Raw genomic sequence first — 24,334 nt, forward strand, 5'->3', positions numbered from 1 at the left:
TAGGATTATGACCTGAGCCGAAGGCAGTTGCTTAACCAACTGAGCCACCCAGGCGCCCCTAAACAGGAGTCTTCTATTGCAGACAGGTTGGGGAGCATCCCCCCAGGCTCCAAGGTCTCCCGCAGGCGGGGACCTTACAGCCCCGGAGGAGAGAGCATCCCAAACACTAGCCGCCCAGCACAGAGGGGACAAGGGGGTAGCGAGATTCTCCGGACCAGGTGTGGGCGGGGGGAGACAGGACGGATGCCGGGGGCTGGCGCCGCGGTAGGAGGCAGCCTGAGGGGCGCCTGGGTGGCTCAGTTGGTTAAGCAGCTGCCTTCGGCTCAGGTCATGATCCTGGAGTCCCGGGATCGAGTCCCGCATCGGGCTCCCTGCTTGGCAGGGAGCCTGCTTCTGCCTCTGACCCTCCCCCCTCTCATGTGCTCTCTCTTTCTCATTCTCTCTGTCTCAAATAAATAAAATAAAAATCTTAAAAAAAAAAAAAAAAAAAGGAGGCAGCCTGAGCCTAGCACCCCAGACCCTTTCTGCTCTTTCAAGCGTCCGGGTGTCTGAGCGGGAATGGAGCTTCTGCGCATGCTCTGTACGCATGCGCACTCTCGGCACCGCCCTTCGGGCCGGTGCTGACGTCACGTCCGGCGACGGCGGCGGCGGCGGCGGCGGCGGCGGCGGCGGGTCGCTGGCTTCCCCGGTGCAGGTGTGTGGCCTCCTCCCTCCCCCGAGGGGCGCGTCCGTGTCCTCGGCGGCCTAACGTCGCCCGCCGGCCGGTCAGCGCGCTGGGCCTGGTTTCCGCTGCCTCCCCCGGACCACTTAGTCTCCACCCGGGTGTGGTTTCCACTACTAGAGGTGAAGCATAATAGGGAGAACGGGACCCGGGGTCTCGGACCGGGGTGTGTTTGCATTTCCTGAAGTGGACGCTCAGGGGCCGGAGTGTCACTTTACCGTATTTCCTCCAGGACTTGTTTGCTGCTGTAGTGCAATCCGAGAATGGCGTTTTTAGGCCACGGGCACCGCATCACCCTGCAGCTGTTTGGATGCTGTTTTTAAACGAATCCCCGAACTCATTGAGCGTTTTAGTGCTTTGGAATTTTTTTTTAAATTGGTCCCCAAAGCTCAGAACCCTTTAGAATTTCTCATTTTAAACGATTCCCCCTCTTTCCTGTGACTGAAGGGGCTCAGAGCGTATCTTTTCAATAAGACCGTGGCTGTCTGAAACTTCTCAGGATTTCTAAAACCTCAGGTTTCTAAAACATATGTTTATGTATATATGTATTTTTTTCTTTTGCATCGACGTTTTAAGCATTTGGGCCAGGCAGTGCCAGTACTTCCTGAAAAATGTGTTACATCCATTTTATTCTTAAAATGCCAACCCAATTTGACCTTTTCCCGATGACTGGCTGTCAGTCTTATGAACGTTTATTGTGAAAGAACCCGAGACCACTGAACTTTTTGAATTCTGATGCCAGATTTTGAGTCGTTCTTCTGTCCCCAGCTTTGTGGCATCACTTGTCAACAGGCTAGGCTCCTGCCCCTCTTCTGGTTTACGATTTAGTGCTGTTAATCTGTGGTGGGCTCTGAATTTTGGTAATTGCAAACTTGTGGCTTTTTACTTTACAGCTTCGTTTTTCATTTTACAAAATGTCCATTCAAAAATATGGCTAAGCAAAAGAAAGATTTAAATCACCCGGAATCCTACTTACCTAAAGATAACTCATTGCCAATATTTTATAATATAGTCTAATTTTTTAAATGCATAGTATTTATAGAACGAAAGGAATCCTAGTGGATACGGTTTGGTAACCCCTTTTGCATGACATCTTGTATCTTCATATTTCACTAATTTTTTTCTTTGAACGTGTGCAATGACTAGGAACTCCCCTAAGTAGGAACCCTAGTGCCTGCACCTTGCAAAATCTGTTTTAGCAGCTCAGAGGACTTTAGTTTTATGTCTTGGTTTTAGGCCAAGGAACATAAGTGAGGTGGTGTTAGTTGTTTAAAAGGAGATACTTAATGTTGAGTCCTACGCAAGGGCAGCCAGCTTATTTTAGAATATCGAATTCTTGGGGGAAGTTGCAGAAAATCATTGGAAAAATTCCCAATTCTTCATTCTTTGTTTTTAAGCACACTCTTTCCCCCTTCCTGCTCTTTCTCTCTCCTCCAAGAATGAAACATGACTGAGGACTCTCAGAGAAACTTCCGTTCAGTATATTATGAGAAAGTGGGGTTTCGTGGAGTTGAAGAAAAGAAATCATTGGAAATTCTCCTAAAAGATGACCGACTGGGTGAGTTTTACAAGCTAAATTAAAGTTATTGGGTTTTAATCATCCCAGCTGTCCTGAAAGAAATGCTATCTTAAAAGACATTCAGAAGTATTTGTTACCTGCTGTATTTTTTTAGTGATAGGATGACAGGTGAACAGTGTATTTTGGGAGAAGTTATGGATTTTTCAAGTTAATATTTTGCCAAGGCCAAGTCAGATGTCTTTGCAAGGTCTCAAGAAGTCAGTGATGTTTTTTCTCATGTTTCCCATATATTTCCTTTTCTCAGTTTTCAGAGGTGTTACTAGCTTTTGGGTAAATTCACAGTAACTCTTGGCCATGATTTTTCTTCTGTAGAAATACTGAGACTACATTATGCCTTGATATTTTAGTTTCTTTGTAGTAATAAGGTCTGTTCTTTTGATTAGAATAAAATAAACTGAACCATAGGGAAGAATAGTTCTTTATATGTGTAGAATGCTTTTAAAATTTCAAAACCAGGGGCGCCTGGGTGGCTCAGATGGTTAAGCGTCTGCCTTCGGCTCAGGTCATGATCCCAGGGTCCTGGGATCAAGTCCCACATCAGGCTCCCTGCTCCTTGGGAGCCTGCTTCTCCCTCTGCCTCTCTCTCTCTCTCTCTGTCTCTCATGAATAAATAAATAAAATTAAAAAAAAAAAATTTCAAAACCATTTCCCACCTGATCTTTGATCCTCACTAGACAGTCTGTGTTTTTTAACTATGTCTGGAATTATTCTTTTTTTTTTTTTAAAGATTTTATTTACTTATTTGAGAGAGAGAATGAGATAGAGCATGAGAGTGGGGAGGGTCAGAGGGAGAAGCAGGCTCCCTGCTGAGCAGGGACCCGATGCGGGACTCGATCCCGGGACTCCAGGATCATGACCTGAGCCGAAGGTAGTCGCTTAACCAACTGAGCCACCCAGGCGCCCTGTCTGGAATTACTCTTATTTGACAAGTAGGGGGATTTGAGGTCCAGGACAGTTGAGTGTGGTTTATTGGAAAATGTAGAGATTTGAGGGCTGACCATGCCACTCACTAGCTGTACTAACTTAATCAAGTCATTTAATTACTTGGAGCTTCAGTTTCTGCATTTTTTTTAAAAAAAGAGAAATCTTTATTTATTTGAGAGAGAGAGCATGAGTGAGGAGGAGGGGGAGAGGGAGAGGGAGATGCCCGCTGAGCAGGGAGCCCGATGCAGGGCTTGATCCCACAACACTGAGATCCCAACCTAAGCTAAAATAAAGAATTGGACGCTTAACCGGCTGAGCCACCCACGCACCCCAATTGCTGCACCCAACAAGCTTGCAGTATGGATTAAATGAAATAAATCCTATAGACAGTACCTACTGCTATGTTGTAGGGAATGTGGTACTATATGCAAAATGCATCACCTGTGCCATGAGGCACTGATTGTTTTTAAACAGCTAGTTGATGGAACACCTGGGCTAGAAATCAGACCAGCATTGCCTTTCCTAGATTTACTGACGGGAGTAGAATTCTTCTGAAGAAATGTTACTCTACTTTAATTTTTTAAAAATGAAATGCGCTTTCACATGATCAGCGTAAAAAGCTTCTAACTGGTTTTTTTTTTTTTTTCTTCCTTCCTCTAGATATTGAGAAACTTTGTACTTTTAGTCAGAGATTCCCTCTCCCGTCCATGTACCGTGCGCTGGTGTGGAAGGTGCTTCTAGGTATGAGACCCAACGGTTGGAAGGTTTATCTTCAAAAGTGTTGAATGAGGGGATATTCGTCATCTTATCAGTCAGAAAAAGGATTTTTTTAGGCCCTTTACTGCATATCGGGTCTACTCAGGAGACTGAATTACTGCTCACCGTGAAAGCGTTTGTTTAAGAAGGTGACTTCAGTAGCAGTACATTACATATGACTCTTAAGAGTGTCAGTTTAGTCATGACAGAAGAGAAAGTAATGTGTGTTCCTGAAACTGGGCGTGGGAAGAGCATCGTATTGGAGAAAGAAGTGGTCTGGGCTTTACCATCACCTGGATAACCCTGAGGAAGACCCTGCTAGGCCTCAGTTTTTGCACCTGTAAAATGAGGCTATTGAGCTAAACTAACTCTGAGGTCGTAGCTCTCAATTTGTTACCTCTGTGATTCCCAGCTGCAGAGTTCTAACTTCCTGATGAGTGCTCTCTCAGAAAGAAATGGAAGAGTTTTGGGGCGCCTGGGTGGCTCAGTCGGTTGAGCAGCTGCCTTCAGCTCGGGTCGTGATCCCGGAGTCCTGGGATTGAGCCCCGCATCGGGCTCCCTGCTCAGTGGAGAGCCTGCTTCTCCCTCTCCCTCTGCCTGCCTCTCTGCCTACTTGTGCTTTCTCTCTCTCTCTGTCAAATAAATAAATAAAATCTTAAAAAAAAAAAAGGAAGAGTTTTTACTTCCTAAAAGCACAAATTGGTACATTTCAGTGATGAGTGGCTGAAGGAGAAGGAGAAAGGAACCTGCTCAGTTTCTGTGGAAGAAAAAGTGTATTAGGTTCCACAAGTGACTGGCAGCATCCCATCTGAGCCGAGATTTTTTTTTCTATGACTGCTGAGCCTGCTGATGCATATAACATCCATCCATTACCATTCTCCTTTTCTTTCTTTCTTTAAAAAAAAAATGAGAGTAAGCCCAGAATTCTCCAGTGAGGTAGGTATTAATATCCCGGTTTTACAGATGGGGACAAAAACCGCAGGCTAAATCACTTAACCTAAGGCCTGGAGTCTGTAAGTGGCTGAGCTAGGATTTGAGCTTAGGTTGGTAGAGCCCATTTTCTTTCCAAAATGTACTGTGTTTTCAGGACTTGAGAAATCTGCAGTCCTAAGTCTGATTATGTAATGTGGAGGCAGAGGGGGAATACAACCCATCCTAGAAAGCACTGTATGATGCCTTTTTTTGTTGTACGTCCTGGCAGTCTTTGTGCACTTGGGTTTCTGGTGGGCCACCATCCAGGTAACGTCTAGAGAGCAAGTATCAACTATTGTAGTTTTTCCCTGAGCATTTTTTTCTTCAATCTTGGTGTTTCCGGTAGCCATCAAAAAAAAGCCTTCCAGGGATGTCTTTTAGGCAGTAATGCTGATACTATTTCTGTTGGGAAATACTATGTGTCTTATGAGTTAATACCAGTGGATTCGTGGTACTCTGTGACACTTCGTGAGTGCCAAGACTCGTTCATCACCTCTGTTTTTCCCACTTGTCTTTATCAGGTAAGTCTTTCTTGTTGTTTTGTGGTAAAGATGCTGGAGATTTGGAACTGCCATGCTGTGTAGGGGACAAGCTAACGCTTCCAAGCACAGGTGTTGATTACTCAGGGACCTCGTCAGGCCTGCTTCCTGATAGATTTCGGTAAATACCGGAAAGAAGCTTTTTAGAACTAGCTCTTAGTTTGAGGCTTCACATGGGAAGCACTGTGCTGCCCCTGGTAGTATGAAGAAGGTTGAATTACAGCTGTTTAGTCTTTATTAGCCCAGATTTGGAGGACATTTTAGTGTATTCCCTTGACTTTTCCAGAAGCCTGACATAGAACCCCAAAGCTAAGGTAGGTAAAGCTTTATGTCGGGACAAAGAACATTTAGCTGAGTTAGGTTCTAATGTTAACATGGCATCGCGTTAGCTAAAGTCTTTCGAGCTCATCCAACTTTTGTTTCCCAGAATATTCTTTAGAATACTGGATCTGTGTTTTTTTATACCAAAGAGTGATCCTTAGTCAAATGTATAGCTAACACTTACACTAGCTTAGTACGTGCTGTATACTTCCTAGGCACTTTATGTATATTTATTCTTTAATCATTACAATAACTCTGAGATAGGTATTATTAGTCTCATTTTTCAGATGGAGAAGCTAAGGCATAGGAAAACTAAGTCGCTGACTGTCATCCAGCCAGTTAATTTTAGAGCTAGAGTTCAAACCCAGGAACTTTGACTCCAGAATCCATGTTCCTATATGGTCTTGTTAAATTTAATGAGGGTGGAATAAATAAGGTTTTCAAGATTTTATTTATTCATTTGAGAGAGAGAGCGTGCAGGGGGAAGGAGGGAGGGAGAGTGAGTATTCCAACTAGACTCTGCGCTGAACATAGAGCCTGATGTGGGGCTCAATCCCAGGACCCTGAGATCATGACCTGAGCAGAAATCAAGAGTCGGACGTTCAACCGAATGAGCCACCCAGGCACCCCTAAGATGTTTTTTTTTTTTAATATCAGAATTTAGAGCCTTGAAAATTCATTATCACCGTTTTGTAAATCTATTTGACCCTTGGTACATGTGTTCTCATGTGGACTTTTGGGGCTAGTTGTACAAAGAACGTTTGGTGAGATGCTTATCCATCCTATTTCCCACCTCTGACAGCTGAGGAAACAAATTTCCAGAGAGAGAGATTTGTGAGAGTCCTGGTGTTATCAGACCTGGGACTAGACTGAAAGCCTGTCCAGTGCTCTTTCCACTAGGCTTTTTCCATGCCATTTGTAAAAGAAAAAAAAAAGATAGGTTTTTGCCCCAAAGCCTCACAGGTAGACATGTCTAAAGGGGTTAATGAGCATAAAATGGCATCAAAATGTAATGTAAGGTGGCCTCATCAGCGAAAATTAAAGATTTCTGTGGTCCTGAAGCTAGGCCACTTTGTGAGCAAGTTTGCCTGTTGGGGAAGAGAAGGATTTGATGAGTTGTTGGTGGCTCTGAGATGAGAGGCCTGTATTGTTAGCTCGGGCAGCCTTCACTAAATACCATGGACCGGGCAGCTTAAACAACGGTTTATATCCTCACGGTTCTGGAGGCTGAGAAGTCCGGGATCAAGGTGTTGGCTGGTTTGGTTGTTGGTGCTGTAGGCCTCCCTTCTTGGCGTGTAGATGCTCACCTTCCCACTCTGTCCCCACGTGGTAGAGAGAGACGGCAAACTCTGGGATGGCTTCCTTTTCTTAGAAGGGCACCAGCTTTGTTGGATTACAACCTCATTTAACCTTAATCACTCCTTATTAGTCCTATCTCCACTTATAGGTACATTGGGGTTGGGCTTTAGGATATGAATTTTGGGGGGAAACAATTCAGTCCATAGCAGGGACCAAGTGCAAAACCTGGAGATACGTCTGTAGGAGCTGGGGGGAGCCCTAGGCCGACAGTCATAAATTGAATGAAATCATTATGATAATTGATGTGGTTATTATGTTGTTTAGGTGGCACACTTATTCAGGGGCTTTATGATGCCCTTATCATATTTCTCTTAAATATCATTGATGCAGTTGGCCTTCAAATACTGATAGTACTTAAAATTTAAGACTGTTTTATAGAGAGAATTTGTAAAACAGAATCTGTGTGGTAACTAAATACGTGTGTGATTCCGGTCTAATCGTGCCGCAGCTTCTCACTTGGTTCTCTGTAATAGAGGGATCTGGGTCTATGTCTCCGTATTTTGCCCATTCTTTTTTTCCTCTTGGTCTCTGTATAGGGATCCTGCCTCCGCACCACGAATCCCATGCCCAGGTGATGATGTATCACAAGGAGCAGTACTGTGATGTCCTTCATGCCCTGGAAGTTGTTCGCTTTGTCAGCGATGCCACACCTCAGGTTGAAGTCTATCTCCGCATGTATCAGCTGGAGTCTGGGAAGTTGCCTCGAAGTCCCTCCTTTCCACTGGTTAGTGGTACTTTAGTTTGATGCTTGATGCTTGGTTCAACTCTGGACTGTCCTGTCTTGCTGGCCTTTGCATCATATTTTGCCTTAGAAACTTTTTTTTTTTTTTTTTTAAGATTTTATTTGAGAGAGCTCGCACACACAAGCAGGGGGAGCAGGAGGTAGAGGGAGAAGCAGGCTCCCCGCTGAGCAGGGAGCCCCATGCGGGACTCGATCCCAGGACCCTGGGACCATGACCTGAGCCAAAGGCAGATGCTTAACTGACTGAGCCACCCAGGCGCCCCACTTTAGAAACATTCAGTGGCTCTCCTCTGTGTCTTTATGACAAGTTCCATCATTGAGCATTTCCTTACTTTCTGGCACATAAAGATACTCCAAGCCCCTCTTGTACTTTTTCTACCCCAGTCCTAAAATCAGCCATTTCTGTTTTGAACAGTGTGTGGTATTTAGAAACTAAGAAGGGAGCACTAGATGTGCTTGTTGTTTCCGGCGTGATGTTGCTTCTAGGGCCTGTCAGTCGGCAGAGCTAGGAAATACATATACGTTCTATAAATACATAAAGTCCCGTACACACATACACACACCTGTGTATGTTTATATGTCTCTTTATCTCTGAATGTGAAAAAGGCTCAGTTCACGCTGACGCCTCTGATCCCAGCCCAGCACCACCAGTTCTTCTTGCCTTCACCCTTCTGTGTGTGCAGCTTCCTGTCTGACAGGGGCAAATATGAAAAGCCTCCCCTTAGTACAGTTACTTCTTTGCTCATTCCTCTGGTTGGAAGCGGTAGTGCCAGCTACCTCTTGGCCCTCGCCCTCCTTCACTTTGACCCTCCTCGGCCTCAGCCCCACAGGCCCCAGCCTGTTTTTAAACTTCCGTCTTTGACAAACCTTTAACTCCAGTTGCTTGGACTGCTTGTTGTTCATAAAGGGGAAAGAGGGAAAGTTCAGGTAAAGGAATGATTATAGCTCTTGGCTTTGGCTTATTTTAATGCAATTGGAAGTTCATTTTAGGCATTTTAACTTTTTGTGTGTGTGGCTAAAACAGTGATTGCTCAAAATCAGGATTTGCCTGCAAGCTGTGCTATTCTATAAAACTTTTTTTTTTAAAAAGACTTTGAGAGAGGGGCGCCTGGGTGGCTCAGTTGTTAAGCGTCTGCCTTCGGCTCAGGTCATGATCCCGGGGTCCTGGGATCGAGCCCCGCATCGGGCACCCTGCTCGTGGGAAGCCTGCTTCTCCCTCTCCCACCCCCCCCTGCTTGTGTTCCCTCTCTCACTGTGTCTCTCTCTGTCAAATAAATAAATAAAAATCTTAAAAAAAAAAAAAAAAAGACTTAGAGAGAGAATGAGCTGAGGGGGCAGGCAGAAGGAGAAGCAGACTCCCCACTCAGCAGGGAGCCCAATGTGGGGCTCGATCCCAGGACCCCGGATCATGACCTGAGCCGAAGGCAGATGCTTAACCGACTGAGCTACCCATGCACCCCGAAACTTATTTTTTTATTGCAGTTTGCAACCTACCCACATAGCACTTTGAGTTTTGACTTGTTCTTTCTTTTGAAGTGAATGATGTGGCTCCCATGGACAGACCTGAGGTTGTCCACTTGTATTAAGTTTATCAAGAGAGAATGGCCCTGAAAATAATTGGAAGTCTTAACAAACCTTTTTTTTTTTTAAGATTTTATTTATTTATCTGACAGAGTGAGAGTAGGAACACAAGCAGGGGGAGTGGGAGAGGGAGTAGCAGGCTTCCCGCTGAGCAGGGAGCCCAATACGGGGCTTGATCCTAGGATCCTGGTATCATGACCTGAGCCAAAGGCAGACACTTAATGACTGAGCCATCCAGGCGCCCCATCTTAACAAACTTCTGTAAATTTTGCTTATCTCTGGCAGAGCAAAGTTGGTAGTACTCTGCAAGTTCTTAAATTATGTATTAAATCAGGTTAGATTATCTATTAGTTCAAGAAATCTAAATGATAGGTTATGGTTTTCACCTCATCCCTCCTTAGCTTGCCCGTACTCCAAGCCCAGACACCTTCGCTGGTAGTCTTGGGCAGACACACCATCAAGGTGTTGGTTTTGGCTCTGCCACCGCACATCTCCCCAGTCATCAAGCCCCACTCTGCCTCATTCGTGTTACCATGTACTAGAGGGTGTGACAGCACTCGACACAGGGCTGGGAACATACTCAAGGACATTGGTCCTCTTCCCTACCCCTCAGACTCTCCTAGAGCCAGTGAGATGCCACGTTCAGGAGCACCCAGCACAGTGCCCAGTAAGGGGTGGGAGTCCGAGAAAGGAGACTGTCTTTCCCTTTTCTTCCTTCTCTCTCATCCTCTGATACGTTAATTAATGTTTAGAAAAATTTATTTTTTGTGATTGTTACTTTTTTTTATTTTTATTTGAATTTAATTTAATTAACATCAAATGTATTATTGGCTTCAGGGGTAGAATTCAGTGATTTATCAGTTGCATATAACACCCAGTGCTCATTACATCAAATGCCCTCCTTTAATAGCCAGTACCCAATTACCCCATCCCCTGGCTCCCCTCCCCTCCAGCAACCCTCAGTTTGTTTCCTACTGTGATTCTGTTACTCTTGGCCATTTTATAGAATATTAAGAAGTTGAAAGGAGGCCTAAAATGAAATGCTTTTTTAAATTAGGAATTTTGATTTAACTTGGGGCTTTTAAGGGATTTGAGAGATACTTTTTAGTTTCTTTTTTTACACTAAAGTCCTTTGGCTGTTAAATCCTAGATGAAAATAATTTTTTTTTTTTTAAAGAGAGAGCATGTGTGCATGTGCACATGTGCATGAGCTGGGGGAGGGGCAGAGGGAGAGAATCCCAAGCAGGCTCCACACCCGATGTGGGACTCGATCCTGTGACCCTGAGATCATGACCTGAGCCGAAATCAAGAGTTGGGTGCTTAACTGAGGGAGCCACCTAGGTGCTCCTGAAAATGTAATTTTGTGTGAGATATGGTGTTTGAAAACAGAATAGATTTTCAGGAGTTTCTAGTTTTTATAAGATTACTTTGTTGAAATTTACTTGAAGGTTTATATTCATATTCTGAGTATTGACACAAGGTTTGAGAAATGCCGTTCTTCTGATTCCTAAAATTATGATTCTAGGGACATTTTAACTTATTAGGTGCTTAGGACAAAATTCTAAAGATATGTATGAATGCTTTGAAATAAAGAAAATGCTTTATTTTTTTTAAGAAGATGCTTTATTAGTCCTTTTGGAGTCCTTGAACTTTTGCAAATTACTGTATTAACAAACGTCTCCAGTTATTTGTGGTGTTTATCACATACTTTTGAAAGAAATTCTCTTCTAGCCCTGGGAATACTTTTGGGTGGAGAGAGTTAGCACTTTGCTTATGATTTATGTTTTCTTTGATGACCTTAAATGTTAAAAGGTAGAAAAATCTCTGAGTGCTCAGTCCGAAACCTGGACAGTCGTAAGCACCACTGATACATAATAGATTTCTTTGGTTACCTGCTCATATCTCTGCCCTGGTCTTCTCTTTAGTGGTGGACTGTGTGCTTTTTGGTTGCACTTTGATTTATTAATGCAGCCTCTTCAAAAGTTAGGGGGTAAGGTTTCATTTTTATGAGAGAAATCTGTATTCCTCTCTTCCGCTGGCTCCCTCCCTTTACCAGGGATTTATTATTAATCTTTCAGGAGCCAGAAGATGAAGTATTTCTTGCCATTGCCAAAGCCGTGGAAGAGATGGTAGAGGATAGTGTCGACTGTTACTGGATCATCCGATGCTTTGTGAACCAATTAAATAATAAGTACCGGGAGTTTTTACCCCAGCTGGTAAGGGGTGCTTTTTTGGCTCTTGCGGGGGTAGGGGTGAGCAGTGGTACTGGGGAAATAGCCTTACTTCCTCGTGCTGCTACAATTATGAGCGGACCCTCTATAGTAGGAGCCAACAGATGTTTTCCGTAAAAGATCAAGTAGTAAATATTTCCAGGGTGGTGGGCCAGATGGTCTCTGTGTCTCTGTGTCTCTCTTGCCAACACTCAGCTCAGCTCCTGTTGCACCCAAGCGGCCATTGACAGTGCATGAAAGAACGGTCGAGGCTGGATTTGGCCTGCCGCACGCTGTAGTTGGCAACCCCTGCTCTTTTCTGTTCCTTATCCTGGTCTAGGATCTACTGGCTTTATCTAGAATTGCCTCTCTGGATGAGTTAAGGTTTGAATTTGGCTGCATATAGCGGAAAGCCCAACTACCTGAAGCTTTATTTTTTCCTCTCACATAACCAGAAGTCTAGAGGTGAGGCAGGCCAGAGCTGCTGCCAGAATGCCACCATATCTGCGGGGCCCTGGGCTCCTGCCCTCTCGGTCCAGCATTGTTAGGGGTGATCCTCCCTCTCCTGCTCACAGCTGGATGCTGGAGCGACAGCCGCGACCTCTGTGTTCTAGGCAGGTAGGAAGGAAGGGTGAAGTCAAAAGTGAAGGAGTAGAAGGAGCAGCCAGTCCAGTCTGTCTCCCTTGGCCAGACTCTCCTTCCTCATATCTTTTAGTGGCAGGACTATGGCACCTGGCCGCCTCTGTCTGCAGCAGAGGCTGGGAAATGTGGTTTGGTTTGGTTTTAGCCAGCCACCGTCGTGATCTGTTAAGCTAGGATTCTGTTAGTGAGGAAGGAGAGGTGAATGGCCCTGAGCGGGGCAGCCTCCTGGCCGGCTGCGGTGCGCTCACTCGGGAGTCCAGAGAGTGGCACCACACTTGCTCCCTCCGCATAAGCCAGTGGGGGTTCTTTCCCATCCTGTTTTTCTAGTCTTTTCCCTTTGTTTCTCTCCTTTAAAAATGAATGTCTCTTTTCTTAAATCATTGAGTTGTTTCATTTGGAAATTCTGTTGAAAGCAGTAACCGAGATCGTGGTTTCAGGGCCAGATGAGGGGCGCTGATGGAAGTCGATGGAGCCCTGAGGATCCCTGTGCTAACTGCAGTCATCAGGGCAGTTGGCGAGAAGACCCTTTAGCTTTGTAGAGCACTGTTACAAGGGTGTTTTATAGATTTCAGTTATGTAAATTTGATTTTCAGAATTTTAAAATTTAATCCACTTAGTTGATTTCAGTGAAAACAAGCATGGCGATGGAAGCATAATGTTACTTGCTTAATTAAATCAAGAGATCCAGATTATACTATGATTTAATTAGCCTTTCTTATTTAGTATTGAAGTAAATTCTGTAGCATTTTGCTAGTTTATGTTTAACGAATTCTTTATTTTTGATAACACAAGTATATTCTTGAAGTATTAATCTGGATGAATCCAGTATTCGTATATATCTGTACGTCCTCATCCCCCACTTTCTAAGAAGTAAACACTGTCATTAGCTGGGTGTATATCCTAGACTGTTTTATGTACATTAGGTTGGATGGAATCCATCCACATCCACGTATATATACATATGTACACACGCCCATCTATGCGCACACACATGCATATAATGATTTATTTTTTATATATATAACTTCAAAACACGTAAATATTATGATATTGTTCAAATGGCTCTACAATTTTTTTTTTTTAAAGATTTTATTTATTTGACAGAGACACAGTGAGAGAGGGAACACAGCAGGGGGAGAGGGAGAGGGAGAAGCAGGCTTCCCGCTGAGCAGGGAGCCCGATGTGGGGCTCGATTCCAGGACCCTGGGATCATGACCTGAGCCGAAGGCAGATGCTTAACGGCTGAGCCACCCGGGCGCCCCTCTACAATTTTTTTTTAAACTTGACGTCTTGGAGCGCTTTCCAAGTCAGTGCAGATCAGTAGTGTTCAGCCCTGACTTCCTATTAGAACCACCTGGGAGCTTTTAAAAAATTATCAGTGCCTTTCCTCCACCCAGACCCATTAAGTCAGAATCTCTGGGGGTGGGTGGGGCCCAGAATTCTATCTTTTTTTAAAAGCTTCAGGTGATTCTGAAGTGTGGCTAGGGTTGAGAGCTACTCATTTAGAACCACTTTTTTTTCTCTTAAAAATGTGTTCATATTATTTCGTGTTAAGAATTTTGCCGTGTTTTAATATAACAGTTCCATGTTGACAGTCCGCATGCCCTTCTACATGAGCCTTTCTACATATGTGAGTGTTTCTGTAGGACAGGTCCCTGTAAGGGGATTGCTAGGTTGAAAGAGAAATGTACTCAAAGTTTTTAATTGCCAGGCTGCTCACCCGGAAGGCATACCGATTTTGCTTCCCCCAGCAGATAAGATTTTCTGTTTTCCACTCCATTGCCAATACCTGATAGTATCAGTTTCTTAAATTTTTGTTAATCTGATAGTGAAAATGGTATCTCATTTTAATTTACATATTCTCATTTTCTGGTGAAGCTGAGCAGCTTTGCATATGCTTATTGGTCATTTGTATTTGTCCACCTCTCTATTTTGTTTGCAACTTTCTTTTTTATTTGTAAGAGTTATTGATATAGTCAGGATATTAATCCTGCGTTACATATGTTCACAATCTTTTCTCCCTGTCGTATAGAGATTTTTAAAGTTTTGATATAATCGGGTATGTCAGTATTTTGCTTTTTGTATCTTATTTAGGAAACCCTTTCTAACTCCAAGATTAAAAAACAGATTTTTAAAAAACTTTAACTTTTAAAAAATATTTAAATATTTTAATATTTTTTTAGAGGGAGAGAGTGCGCTCAAGCAAGCAGGAGTGGGGGTGGGGTGGGAGGGGCAGAGGGAGAGAGAGCATCTTAAGCAGGCTCCAGTGCCCAGCATGGAGCCCGATGCTGAGCTCAATCTCATGACCATTGAGATAATGACCTGAGCTGAAATCAAGAGTCAAAGGCTTAACTGACTGAGTCACCCAGGTGCCTCTATATTGAAACATTTTAAAATTGAGTCCTTTAATTTGTGAGGGATTTGTGTTTGTGATTGGTTATCAACACAGGTTTGACCTTGTTTCTTTGTTGTTAACAGTAAACCTTCAGTCAGCCTCCTCTTCCCCTTTCGGTTTGATAGTTGTTAAGCTCGTGCTTCATGCCAGGCAGTTTACTTTGTTCATGAAAACTTAATTTTAGCACACCTCTCTGTTTTTATAGATGAGGAAACTGAAGCACAGAGCAGTTAAGTAACTTGCCCAAGGTCACACAGTTAGTAAGCAGTAGAACTACCTACCACTTAATGCTATCTGTCGGTTCATTCTTTTTTTCACAGATTTGAAATGCCACCTTTATCATATACTAGATTTCTGTATGTTTTTGTATCTCTTTCTGGGTTTTTTCCCCCATCAAGCTATTTGTCTGTTCCTCGGCCAATACCATATGATTTATTCAATATAGCTCCCTCGTATGTTTTGGTAGCTGGTAGGGAAACTTCCTTCATGTTGTTGTTCTGTTTCAAAAGTGCCTTGGCTTTGCTTGAACTCCAGTTTCTTTTTAGAAATGAGTTTTGAATCAGCAAGATACTAAATGCCCACTAAACCTTAATTTCATCTTCAAAAAAGAGATTTGTTTTCATATGTACATTATAGTACTTAGCACATAGTTTTAAATAGTTACGAAGTTTTTTTTTCAAGTTCTTCAGAATGTGTAAGAAAAGTTAAATATCCTTTGTGTTGCTATTTGACTTACTGATTTACGTGATCTTTTCTCTTTAAGCTGTGCTCAGTTTCCCATAAAATTTTTATTACTATGGTTAGTGGATCTCTTCTTCCTAGCTTCTTGTTAAAGTAGATTTTTTATAATCTTGTCTCTCATTTTCAAATTTTTGTGGTTTTACCAACTAAATTTGGTTATCACAAAGCATAGCTTGTTTTATCATCCTAGGGAAATGTATATGTGATGGGCAGTGATGGGTTTTTGACATGACAAGAAGATGAGACTCTATCTGGTGATGACACAGTTATTATGTCATAATATTCTGATTGATAGGGTTACATCACAGCGTCTCCTCTCCTTACGAAGCTTTAGGAAATGTTGCTCTTTGACGAGGCCTGTCTTTGGCAAGGAAAATAGAATCCAACCTCAGTGTGTGACCTGCCCGGCCTCTCTGGTTAATCTCTTTCCAGAGCAGACCGTCCTTAAGCCATCTCAGGCTTAAATGTGTTTAATCAGTAAAGTAAGTGAACTAACTTTCATTGCCATTGCTCTGCTTTTTAAAAGCTATCCTAAAGAGAGGTTATTTTGTTTATTTTGTTTTTTAAATAAACACTATTAACAGCCTCTTCCTAAGTTCAATATAAATTCCTCTCAGAGTGGTTAAGTCTTTTTTTTTGGTCAGGTTTTGCCTTCTGTTGATGAGGTACGTTTTCTTTTCTTTATAAAGTAAGAATTTGAGGGTCATGGAAATACTGGAAATAACCTAAAAGTTTAGCAGTAAAATATAATCTCATCTACCATTTGCTGTATACTAAAACTTTCAGGCAATGTAAATATTATCTCTTTCCACTAAAAAAAAAAGTGTATATACATATGTATATTCACTATCTTTCTTAGATTTAGTAGTAGCACGTGATACACATTTTCCTCTACCCTGCTGTTTTCACCTGATATATGCTAGAAATCATGCCATAAGTAATACAGTTGGCCCTTGAACAATGCTGAAGTTAGGGATGCTAAGCCCCCACACAGTTGAAAATCATGTATAACTTTTGACTCCCTAGAAACTTAACTACTGTAGCCTACTGTTGACTGGAAGCCTTACCAAGAACGTGAACAGTCTATTAACACATATTACATATTTTGTATGTTACATGTATTATAGACTCTATTCTTACAATAAAGGAACCTAGAGAAAAAATGTTATTAAGAAAATCATAAGGAAGAAAATATACATTTATAATGTGCATGTGCATTTATTAAAACACATTTACATATCAGTGGACCCACGTAGTTCAAACTCATGTTGTTCAAGGGTCAGCTGTATATAGAGACATTCCTTATTCCTTTTCACAGCTTCATTGTGTGACCTGGCCGGCCTCTCTGGTTAATCTCTTTCCACTCTTTCTACTTTCCACTCTTTCTACTCCACTCTGTGTATATACTTTGGTTTATCTGACCTGTCCTCTTTTGGCCACTTAGGATGTTTCTAGTCTTTTGTTGTTATATGCGGTGTTACGGATAAATAGTTTTGTGCATATACCTTTTCATTTATTTACCAGTATATTTGGGGGATATGTTTCCTAGAAATAGGTTGACTGGATCAAAGGGTAAGGGCATATGTTATTTTGCTAGATAGTTCCAAATTCTCCTTCATAGACCTCATCCTCATGACCAGTGAATGAGAATGAATGTGTTTCCCTACAGTATCCCTTGCCAACATGGTGTGTCATTTTTGCCAGTCAGATAGGTGAGAGATAGATGATACCTCAGTATGGCTTTTTTTTTAAGGGTGAAAGTTTTTTCATTGATTTTTTTTTTTTTTAAGATTTTATTTATTTATTTGAGAGAGAGAATGAGATAGAGCATGAGAGAGGGGAGGGCCAGAGGGAGAAGCAGACTCCCCGCTGAGCAGGGAGCCCAATGCGGGACTCGATCCCGGGACTCCAGGATCATGACCTGAGCTGAAGGCAGTCGCTTAACCAACTGAGCCACCCAGGCGCCCCTTTTCATTGATTTTTAAAAATTTTAATTCTAGTATAGTTCACATACAGTGTTGTATTAGTTTCAGGTGTACAGTATAGTGATTCAACAATTCTGTATGTTACTCAGTCTCCTCATGTTAAGTGTACTCTTAATCTCTATTGCCTATTTCACCCACCCACCACCTCCCCTCTGGGAACTATTAGTTCTCTGGAGTTAAGATTCTGTTTCTTGGTTTGCCTCCCTCTCTTTTTCCTTTCCCCTATGTTCATCTGTTTTGGTTCTTTTTTTTTTTAAGATTTTATTTATTTATTTGATGGAGAGCACAAGCAGGGGAAGCTGCAGAGGGAGAAGCAGGCTGCCCATTGAGCAGAGAGCCCGATGTGGGGCTCGATTCCAGGACCCTGGGATCATGACCTGAGCCAAAGGCACACACTTAACCAGCTGAGCCACCCAGGCGCCCCACATCTGTTTTGTTTCTTAAATTCCACATATGACTGAGATCATATGGTATTGGCCTTTCTTTGACTTATTTCACTTAACATCATACCCTCTAGCTCCATCCACGTCATTGCAAATGGCAAGATTTCATTCTTTTTTTATGGCTGAGTAATATTCCATTGTGTATATATTCCACATCTTCTTTATCCATTCATCTGTTGGTGAACACTTGGGCTGTTTCCATAGTTTGGGTTATTGTAGATAATGCTGTAGTAAACATTGGGGTGCATGTATCTCCTTGAATTAGTGTTTTTATATTTTTTGGTTGGCTAAATACCCAGTCGTGTGATTACTAGAGATGATACCTTAGTGTAGTTTTGTTTGTTGTTGTTGTTGTTGTTGTTGTTGTTTTAAATACCAAGGTTGAGCATCTTTCTTATGGGTGAGGGTCATTTGCATTTTTTTCTTTGGAGATTTTGGCTTTTTCTTCTCTGTTTTTAGAAGCTCTCTTTATTTAGGGATATTCACCCTTTAAGATTGTTTATTAACCTGGGAAAATGCCCACAATATGTTGAGTGCAAAGAGTAAGATACTAAATTGTGTATTCAGTATGAGGCCAACTAATAAAAGTGTGTGTAATGTATACCGGAAAACAATTGGGTGCTATACAACCTATATATTACCAGTAGTTATCTTTGGGTAGTGTGAGTTTAAGGGATCTTTATATCCTTCTTTATTCTTTACTGTATTTTTGAGATTTCTTATAATGAACATATTAGGAAAAAAGATTTAGAAAAATTTAAGACTGGCAGGAAGACGTACATTGAGTGATTATCAAGATGTTGATTAACATTTCATTTAATTCATGATACTCAATGATTATATATTGAGTGCTTACTATGCTGAGTAGTGTTCTAGGTACTGGAGAACTAGCAGTGAACAGAGTAGATATAGTCCCTGCCCTCACTGAGTTTACAGTATGGTAAGGGAAGAGGCAATAAATAGTTCAAAATTTTCACTCATCTGTATCTTATTTGTTATTTGTACTGACTTTTGGATGAGATTTTCTTTGCTATGAGACATAATATATAAATATGTGTATGTGTGTGTTCACCCATGTCAGTTTGTGAAAAAACATTCCATTGGCAGAACTACCCAAAATTCTAGAGAGGGTTTTAGAGGTGAAAGGTGAGGACAAGAGCCCTTTGACAACTTGTACTTTGGAGAAGACTCCTGTTTGGGGGAGCTGTGTGTAGTGTTCTTGAGAAGGTCTAGGAATTTGGTTAAACAGAAAAAATTAGAGATCCCCTGAAAGAGGAGAAAACTGGGCCCGATACTAATATGTGGGCCTCTCTTTGCCTGGTTAGTTCCCGTCATTCTTTGTAAGCCAGCTCAGATGTCACCTCTCTGGGAAAAGGTGACTTGTAAAGCCTGGGTTTGGATTCCCACCTCGATGTGTCCAGCATCCTGTGCTTACCCCATGATAGCTTTATTACATGTTTGTCTCTCTCTCTTTTTTTAAGATTTTATTTATTTATTTGACAGAGAGACAGAGCAGGAACACAAGCAGGGAGGAGTGGGAGAGGGAGAAGCAAACTTCCCACTGAGCAGGGAGCCCGATGTGGGGCTCGATCCCAGGACCCTGAGGTCATGACCTGAGCCGAAGGCAGACGCTTAATGACTGAGCCACCCAGGCGCCCCTATATGTTTGTCTCAAGCAGATTGTACGCTCCCTGAAGGCAGGGACATTATGTCATTATGTCATTTACTCTATTCCCTGTATGTAGCATAGGGTTTGGCTCTAGCAAACATTGTAAGGGTTATGAATTAGCTCTTTGGGCGAGATGCAGATATTTAGTAAAATAAACATTTGCATTTGCTTAGGTGATATGGGATGTCGTCGTGTTTTTCTGGATAAGGAATACAGACTTCAGGGTTTGACCCCCAAGTGCCATTCTTGGCCAGTGGACCCTAAATACAGCAGCTTGCCAGGTGGATTTGGCTGGTCTGGGAGCCGGCTTTGTTAGCTCGCCCAGGCTCCTAGGGTTGACTGCTGCTTAACCTTTCATGGGAGAGGCTACCAGATGGAATCCAGTTGCTTTGTTCCCCCCACGTTATTTCTCTGCCTCCTGAGAATTCTCCTGCAAGCGGGGTACAGAGTGTCTCCTCTGGATGTCTCTGTTGTAGGGGTCTCTTTGGCGTGGTGCACAGTAGTGCTTGGCAGAGGTGTGGTCTAGGACCGGTGGGCCCTTTTCACGTCCAGCTCTTTTTGTCTCATTCTTCTGAACCCCCTCTCCCCATTTTGGTCCCACTCTGTTTCTTTGATCTTACCCTTTCCCCTTCTCCCTTTTTCCTGAGTATATCATTGATGGCTCTAGGGCACCTGGGAGCGTCATGGGCCTTTCTTAGTTCCCCCAAACAGTTGACTTTTGCCTTTGGCTGTGGAACCTTGTTAGTGCTGTTGGGGCACATTACGGGGAACAACTGTTTTGTTTTGCCTGGTCCCGTCCTGGAAAACCCCTTAGTCCCACATTGCTGGTTGCTCTGGTTAGGGCTGACCTGGGAACTTTGCGTCACCCATGACTTGGGTGAGTCTTAAGTTTTGTTTTCTAGCACTTACTTGCATTCAGCATGTACATTCAATTCATCTTATTCATCACAGGCTGTAAGATCGGGTAATGTTACGTCACAGGAAATGAGTAATCTCCCTTCCTGTTTAATCATCAGCCAAAGGCTTTTGAACAATACTTGAATCTGGAAGATAGCCGTTTGCTGAGTCATCTGAAGACGTGTTCCGCGCTGTCCAGACTTCCTTATGATCTCTGGTTCAAGAGGTGCTTCGCAGGGTGCTTGCCTGAATCCAGTTTACAGAGGCAAGTATCGCTTTCAGAGATGGTCAAGGCCTGAAGGCCGAGGAGCATCCTGGTTTTTCAAGTGTGATCGTCCTTCAGAGTATGAATTTGCTTTAGGACAATACCATAATTTGAAGCTAACTTCTCTGGCAGGCAACAGAGCAACTTGATTCTACTTATTATTTATACAGTTAGAAATGCTGGAACATTAGTAACGTTAACCTCACATGAATACAAATTAATGGTAGAAATATTAGAATATACAATTAGAAAACTTGAAGGCCTCAGTCTGTTGGATGCTGTACACTATTCACATCTGAAACCATCTCCGGGAGCTTATATAGGTCTAGGCTTTTCTTGTCCAGAAATGTGGGAGATCCTGATCTGGAGGAAATCTTCCTATTTCTTAGTTCCATCGTGACATCTTTAAAGTGGCTGAAGGTGGGCAGAGATCAGAGACTCACACTCAGCTTTCATTTGCTTCAGACATGTGTTGCTGGCATTTCAGAGTCCTGTCCCCTCCCCAAGACTGTATGAGGTAGTTGGGAAGAAAGGTGACATGCAGAGAACATCACAAGACAGTATATGACTAAGCACATAGAGTGTAACACCAACTTTAAGAGGTATAGGAATTATCAGAATAGTTTTTCTAGAGTGGTCGCAGATCAATAACTAGCCCCTTAAGCTCTTTTTAAAAAAATTATATTTATTAGAGAGCGAGATAGCGAGAGAGAGCACAGGCAGGGGGCGGAGAGGGGAGAAGCAGGCTCTCTGCTGAGCAGGGAGCCCAATGCAGGACTCGATCCCAGGACCCTGCGATCGTGACCTGAGCCAAAGTTAGATGCTTAACCCACTGAGCCACCCAGGTGCCCCCTAGCTCCTTAAGCTCTTGGAGAAGTTTTAGGAATTTGAACCACTAGAAAATGAAATTGCATTGATCTCATTTCATATACTGCTTTTGTTATTCCTTAGTATTTAATTATTAGATTAGCATTACACAATATTAATAAAATCCAAACTTTGGTTTAAGACTTTCCTTCCCTTAAATGTCAGGTTCAAAACCTTAGGGAATGGGTGTCTGGTGGATCTCTTACAGAGCAAGTACTTTTTAGTGATCATTCCTTTTTCCCTTCCAGTGCTGATTGTGTGTGAAATATGTTTCAAAATGGCTGATTTGTTGTGTTTTTGCTTTTCTGATGATTATTTCATTACTGCTTTTCTCTGAAGTTTATACTTAAAAGGGGTAATTTGATTTAATTTTGTAATTTGAGATGTTTAAACATAAATTTCAAACTCATAATTTTATTATATCACTTGATTTTTTTATAGGGTTTGGGATAAAGTTGTAAGTGGATCCTGTAAGATCCTAGTTTTTGTAGCTGTGGAAATTTTATTAACCTTTAAAATAAAAGTAATGGCTCTGAACAGTGCAGAGAAGATAACAAAGTTTCTGGAAAATGTAAGTGTGCTTTTTTTTAAAATTTGATTTTGAATCTAGAAAGGAAGTCCATTTAGCAAGCCAGATTTTCCTATTGCATTACATTCTTTCTCTGATATTTTTACCTTATAAGAAACACTTTTTCCCCGTGGAAAAATTCAGCTTAAAATTGATCTGTGGGTTATAGTTTGCATCCTCTCTTTGGGGGATGATGGTCTGAGGAGTGAGACTGTTGTCGTGAGTGTGTGCATGAAGACCAGAGTCTTACCGCCTGATGTGACCACCAGGAAGCTTGTTGAGAAAAGGAAGAGGTGAGTGAGATCTGTCATGCGAGGTCGAGTAGTCCTTCTTAGTGGAAAAGGAAGCCTGATGTTGTGGGGGTTTTTGTAAGCCCTTTCATTGCTGTTACTATCTGGCGGAATCCCAGCTGGGTTTGATCATGTGCTTAAGTATATACTTAGTACATGTAGGGAAAGGTCTAAATGAATGTCTGTGTATCTTAGAATACCCTTAACCAGGTGAGACTTGGAGGAGATTTATGCCGGGATGAATTTCACTGGACCCAGAATCTATTCTTTTTTTTACTTGGCCGCTATTAACATTTGAATAGCGGCTCAGTAAATAGCACCACGTGAAGGCGTGGTGAGTACAGGAGTCCTCAGCATCCTGTTAGTGGCTGACAGTGCCAGGGCCCATGCTAAGTATTTTTCACCGAGTCTCGCACATAATCCTAAATGGCCCTAGGAAGAGAGGCTGTCATTTGCCCCCTTTTAGAGGTGGGATCTGAACTCAGGTAGCCTGCCGGGGGGCACACAGTGGGCAGTGCAGGCTTGAAAGCCGGGTAGTCTGAGCGGAGCTCTTCAGCCTGTCCTCCGGTGGCCTGTGAACCAAAGACCCTGGCCGCAGCCTTTCACATGATTGCTTCTGAAAAGTTGTGAGAACCTTTGGGGGGGCCGGGGGGGCGGATGGGGATGTAAGTGCTGTGGTGCGGCGAATGAGGGAGACGAGAATGTTATACACACTGAAGTTTCACAACGACTGGTTTGCTTGTCCACAGATTCCCCGGGACAGCTCGGACGCGATTGTGAGCAAGGCCATCGATTTGTGGCACAAGCACTGCGGGACCCCAGTGCACTCAGCCTGACGGCTCCCTGCGCCCTCGGCCTACCAGGCCGCCGCCCACTGCACTCACTGAAAATCCCGTTCTTGCTTTGGTGCTCAAAGCGTCACTTTTCCCCAGGACAATTATTTAAGATACCTGGTGACACTGTTAGGAGCAGCAACTTGTGGTTACACAGAAGTACAAAGCTCAACTCCGAATAGCATTTAAAAGGGTTATTCAGAAATACCTCCCTGTTTTCCAAGCATCAGCCAGGAAGGGTGGGTGCTTTGATAGGCAAGCCTGCCCTGCTCCTCTCTAATTAGCACCACGCTCGTTACTTTCTAAAGCTATTTCTGGAATAAAGAACAACTTCCTTTTGCGGACAACTCCGATTCGGCTCTCGTTGATGCGGTACTTGTTTAAATCTAAGCGGTCTGCTTTCTGAGGCTTTGTCTTGCCACATAGGTTTCAATAAAAGCCTTACATTTTTTTTTTCCTCTGTGTCAGCCGGAATGAAAGTTATGGAACAAAATATTCTAAATTTACCTACCAGGAGAGAGAATACTTGTGGATGTCATGCTTTTTCCTTTTTTTTTTTTTTTAAGATTTTATTTATTTATTTGACAGAGACGCAGCAAGAGAGGGAACACAAGCAGGGGGAGTGGAAGAGGGAGAAGCAGGCCTCCCGCAGAGCGGGGTGCCCGATGCGGGGCTCAATCCCAGGACCCTGGGATCATGACCTGAGCCTAAGGCAGACGCTTAACAACTGAGCCACCCAGGCGCCCCTGTCATGCTTTTTCCTGATGGGTCATTAAACGTTGGGTGGGCTCTAGGGAGCACTCTGCCACCCAGCATTGGAATGGGAGAAATGGCAGGCTAAGGTTAATAGCTAATGCCCCTGGGCCCTGTTGTGCCACATAATGGTTACTGTTGATTGGACAGTTGTAGGCTTTGAGACCGGTGATTGATAGGAGGCCCTTTGTTCAAGACTGATTCAGCTGTCGGACCTGCAGGAGCCTGAGTGGTGAGTTGGTTCTCTACCCTACCCCACACCCAGAAGAGGAGGAAGACCAT

General features: G+C 42.9%; 1 protein-coding gene across 5 annotated transcripts; it reads left to right on the forward strand.

Annotated features, from left to right (window-relative positions):
- The first annotated feature begins 589 nt into the window (after nt 1–589).
- Nucleotides 590–23,646, forward strand: TBC1D7 (TBC1 domain family member 7). 5 transcript variants are annotated; one of them, XM_045866361.3, is made up of 8 exons: nt 591–694; nt 2,160–2,279; nt 3,885–3,965; nt 7,708–7,895; nt 11,573–11,710; nt 20,596–20,741; nt 22,050–22,179; nt 23,216–23,646. In XM_045866361.3, the coding sequence occupies exons 2-8, from the start codon at nt 2,168–2,170 to the stop codon at nt 23,300–23,302; spliced, it is 882 nt and encodes a 293-aa protein (XP_045722317.1). In that variant the 5' UTR covers nt 591–694; nt 2,160–2,167; the 3' UTR covers nt 23,303–23,646. The 5 variants fall into 5 exon arrangements, with proteins under 5 accessions (XP_064453244.1, XP_064453242.1, XP_045722317.1 ...); XM_045866360.3 differs by lacking the exon at nt 591–694 and adding an exon at nt 701–843; XM_064597174.1 differs by lacking the exon at nt 11,573–11,710 and having other exon boundaries at nt 590–694.
- Nucleotides 23,647–24,334: the final 688 nt, after the last annotated feature.

The sequence above is a fragment of the Mirounga angustirostris genome, unplaced genomic scaffold, assembly GCF_029215605.1.
Source record: "Mirounga angustirostris isolate CCGP_5_RB_7025 unplaced genomic scaffold, mMirAng1.0.hap1 SCAF_8, whole genome shotgun sequence".
In the NCBI taxonomy this organism is placed as follows: Eukaryota; Metazoa; Chordata; class Mammalia; order Carnivora; family Phocidae; genus Mirounga; species Mirounga angustirostris.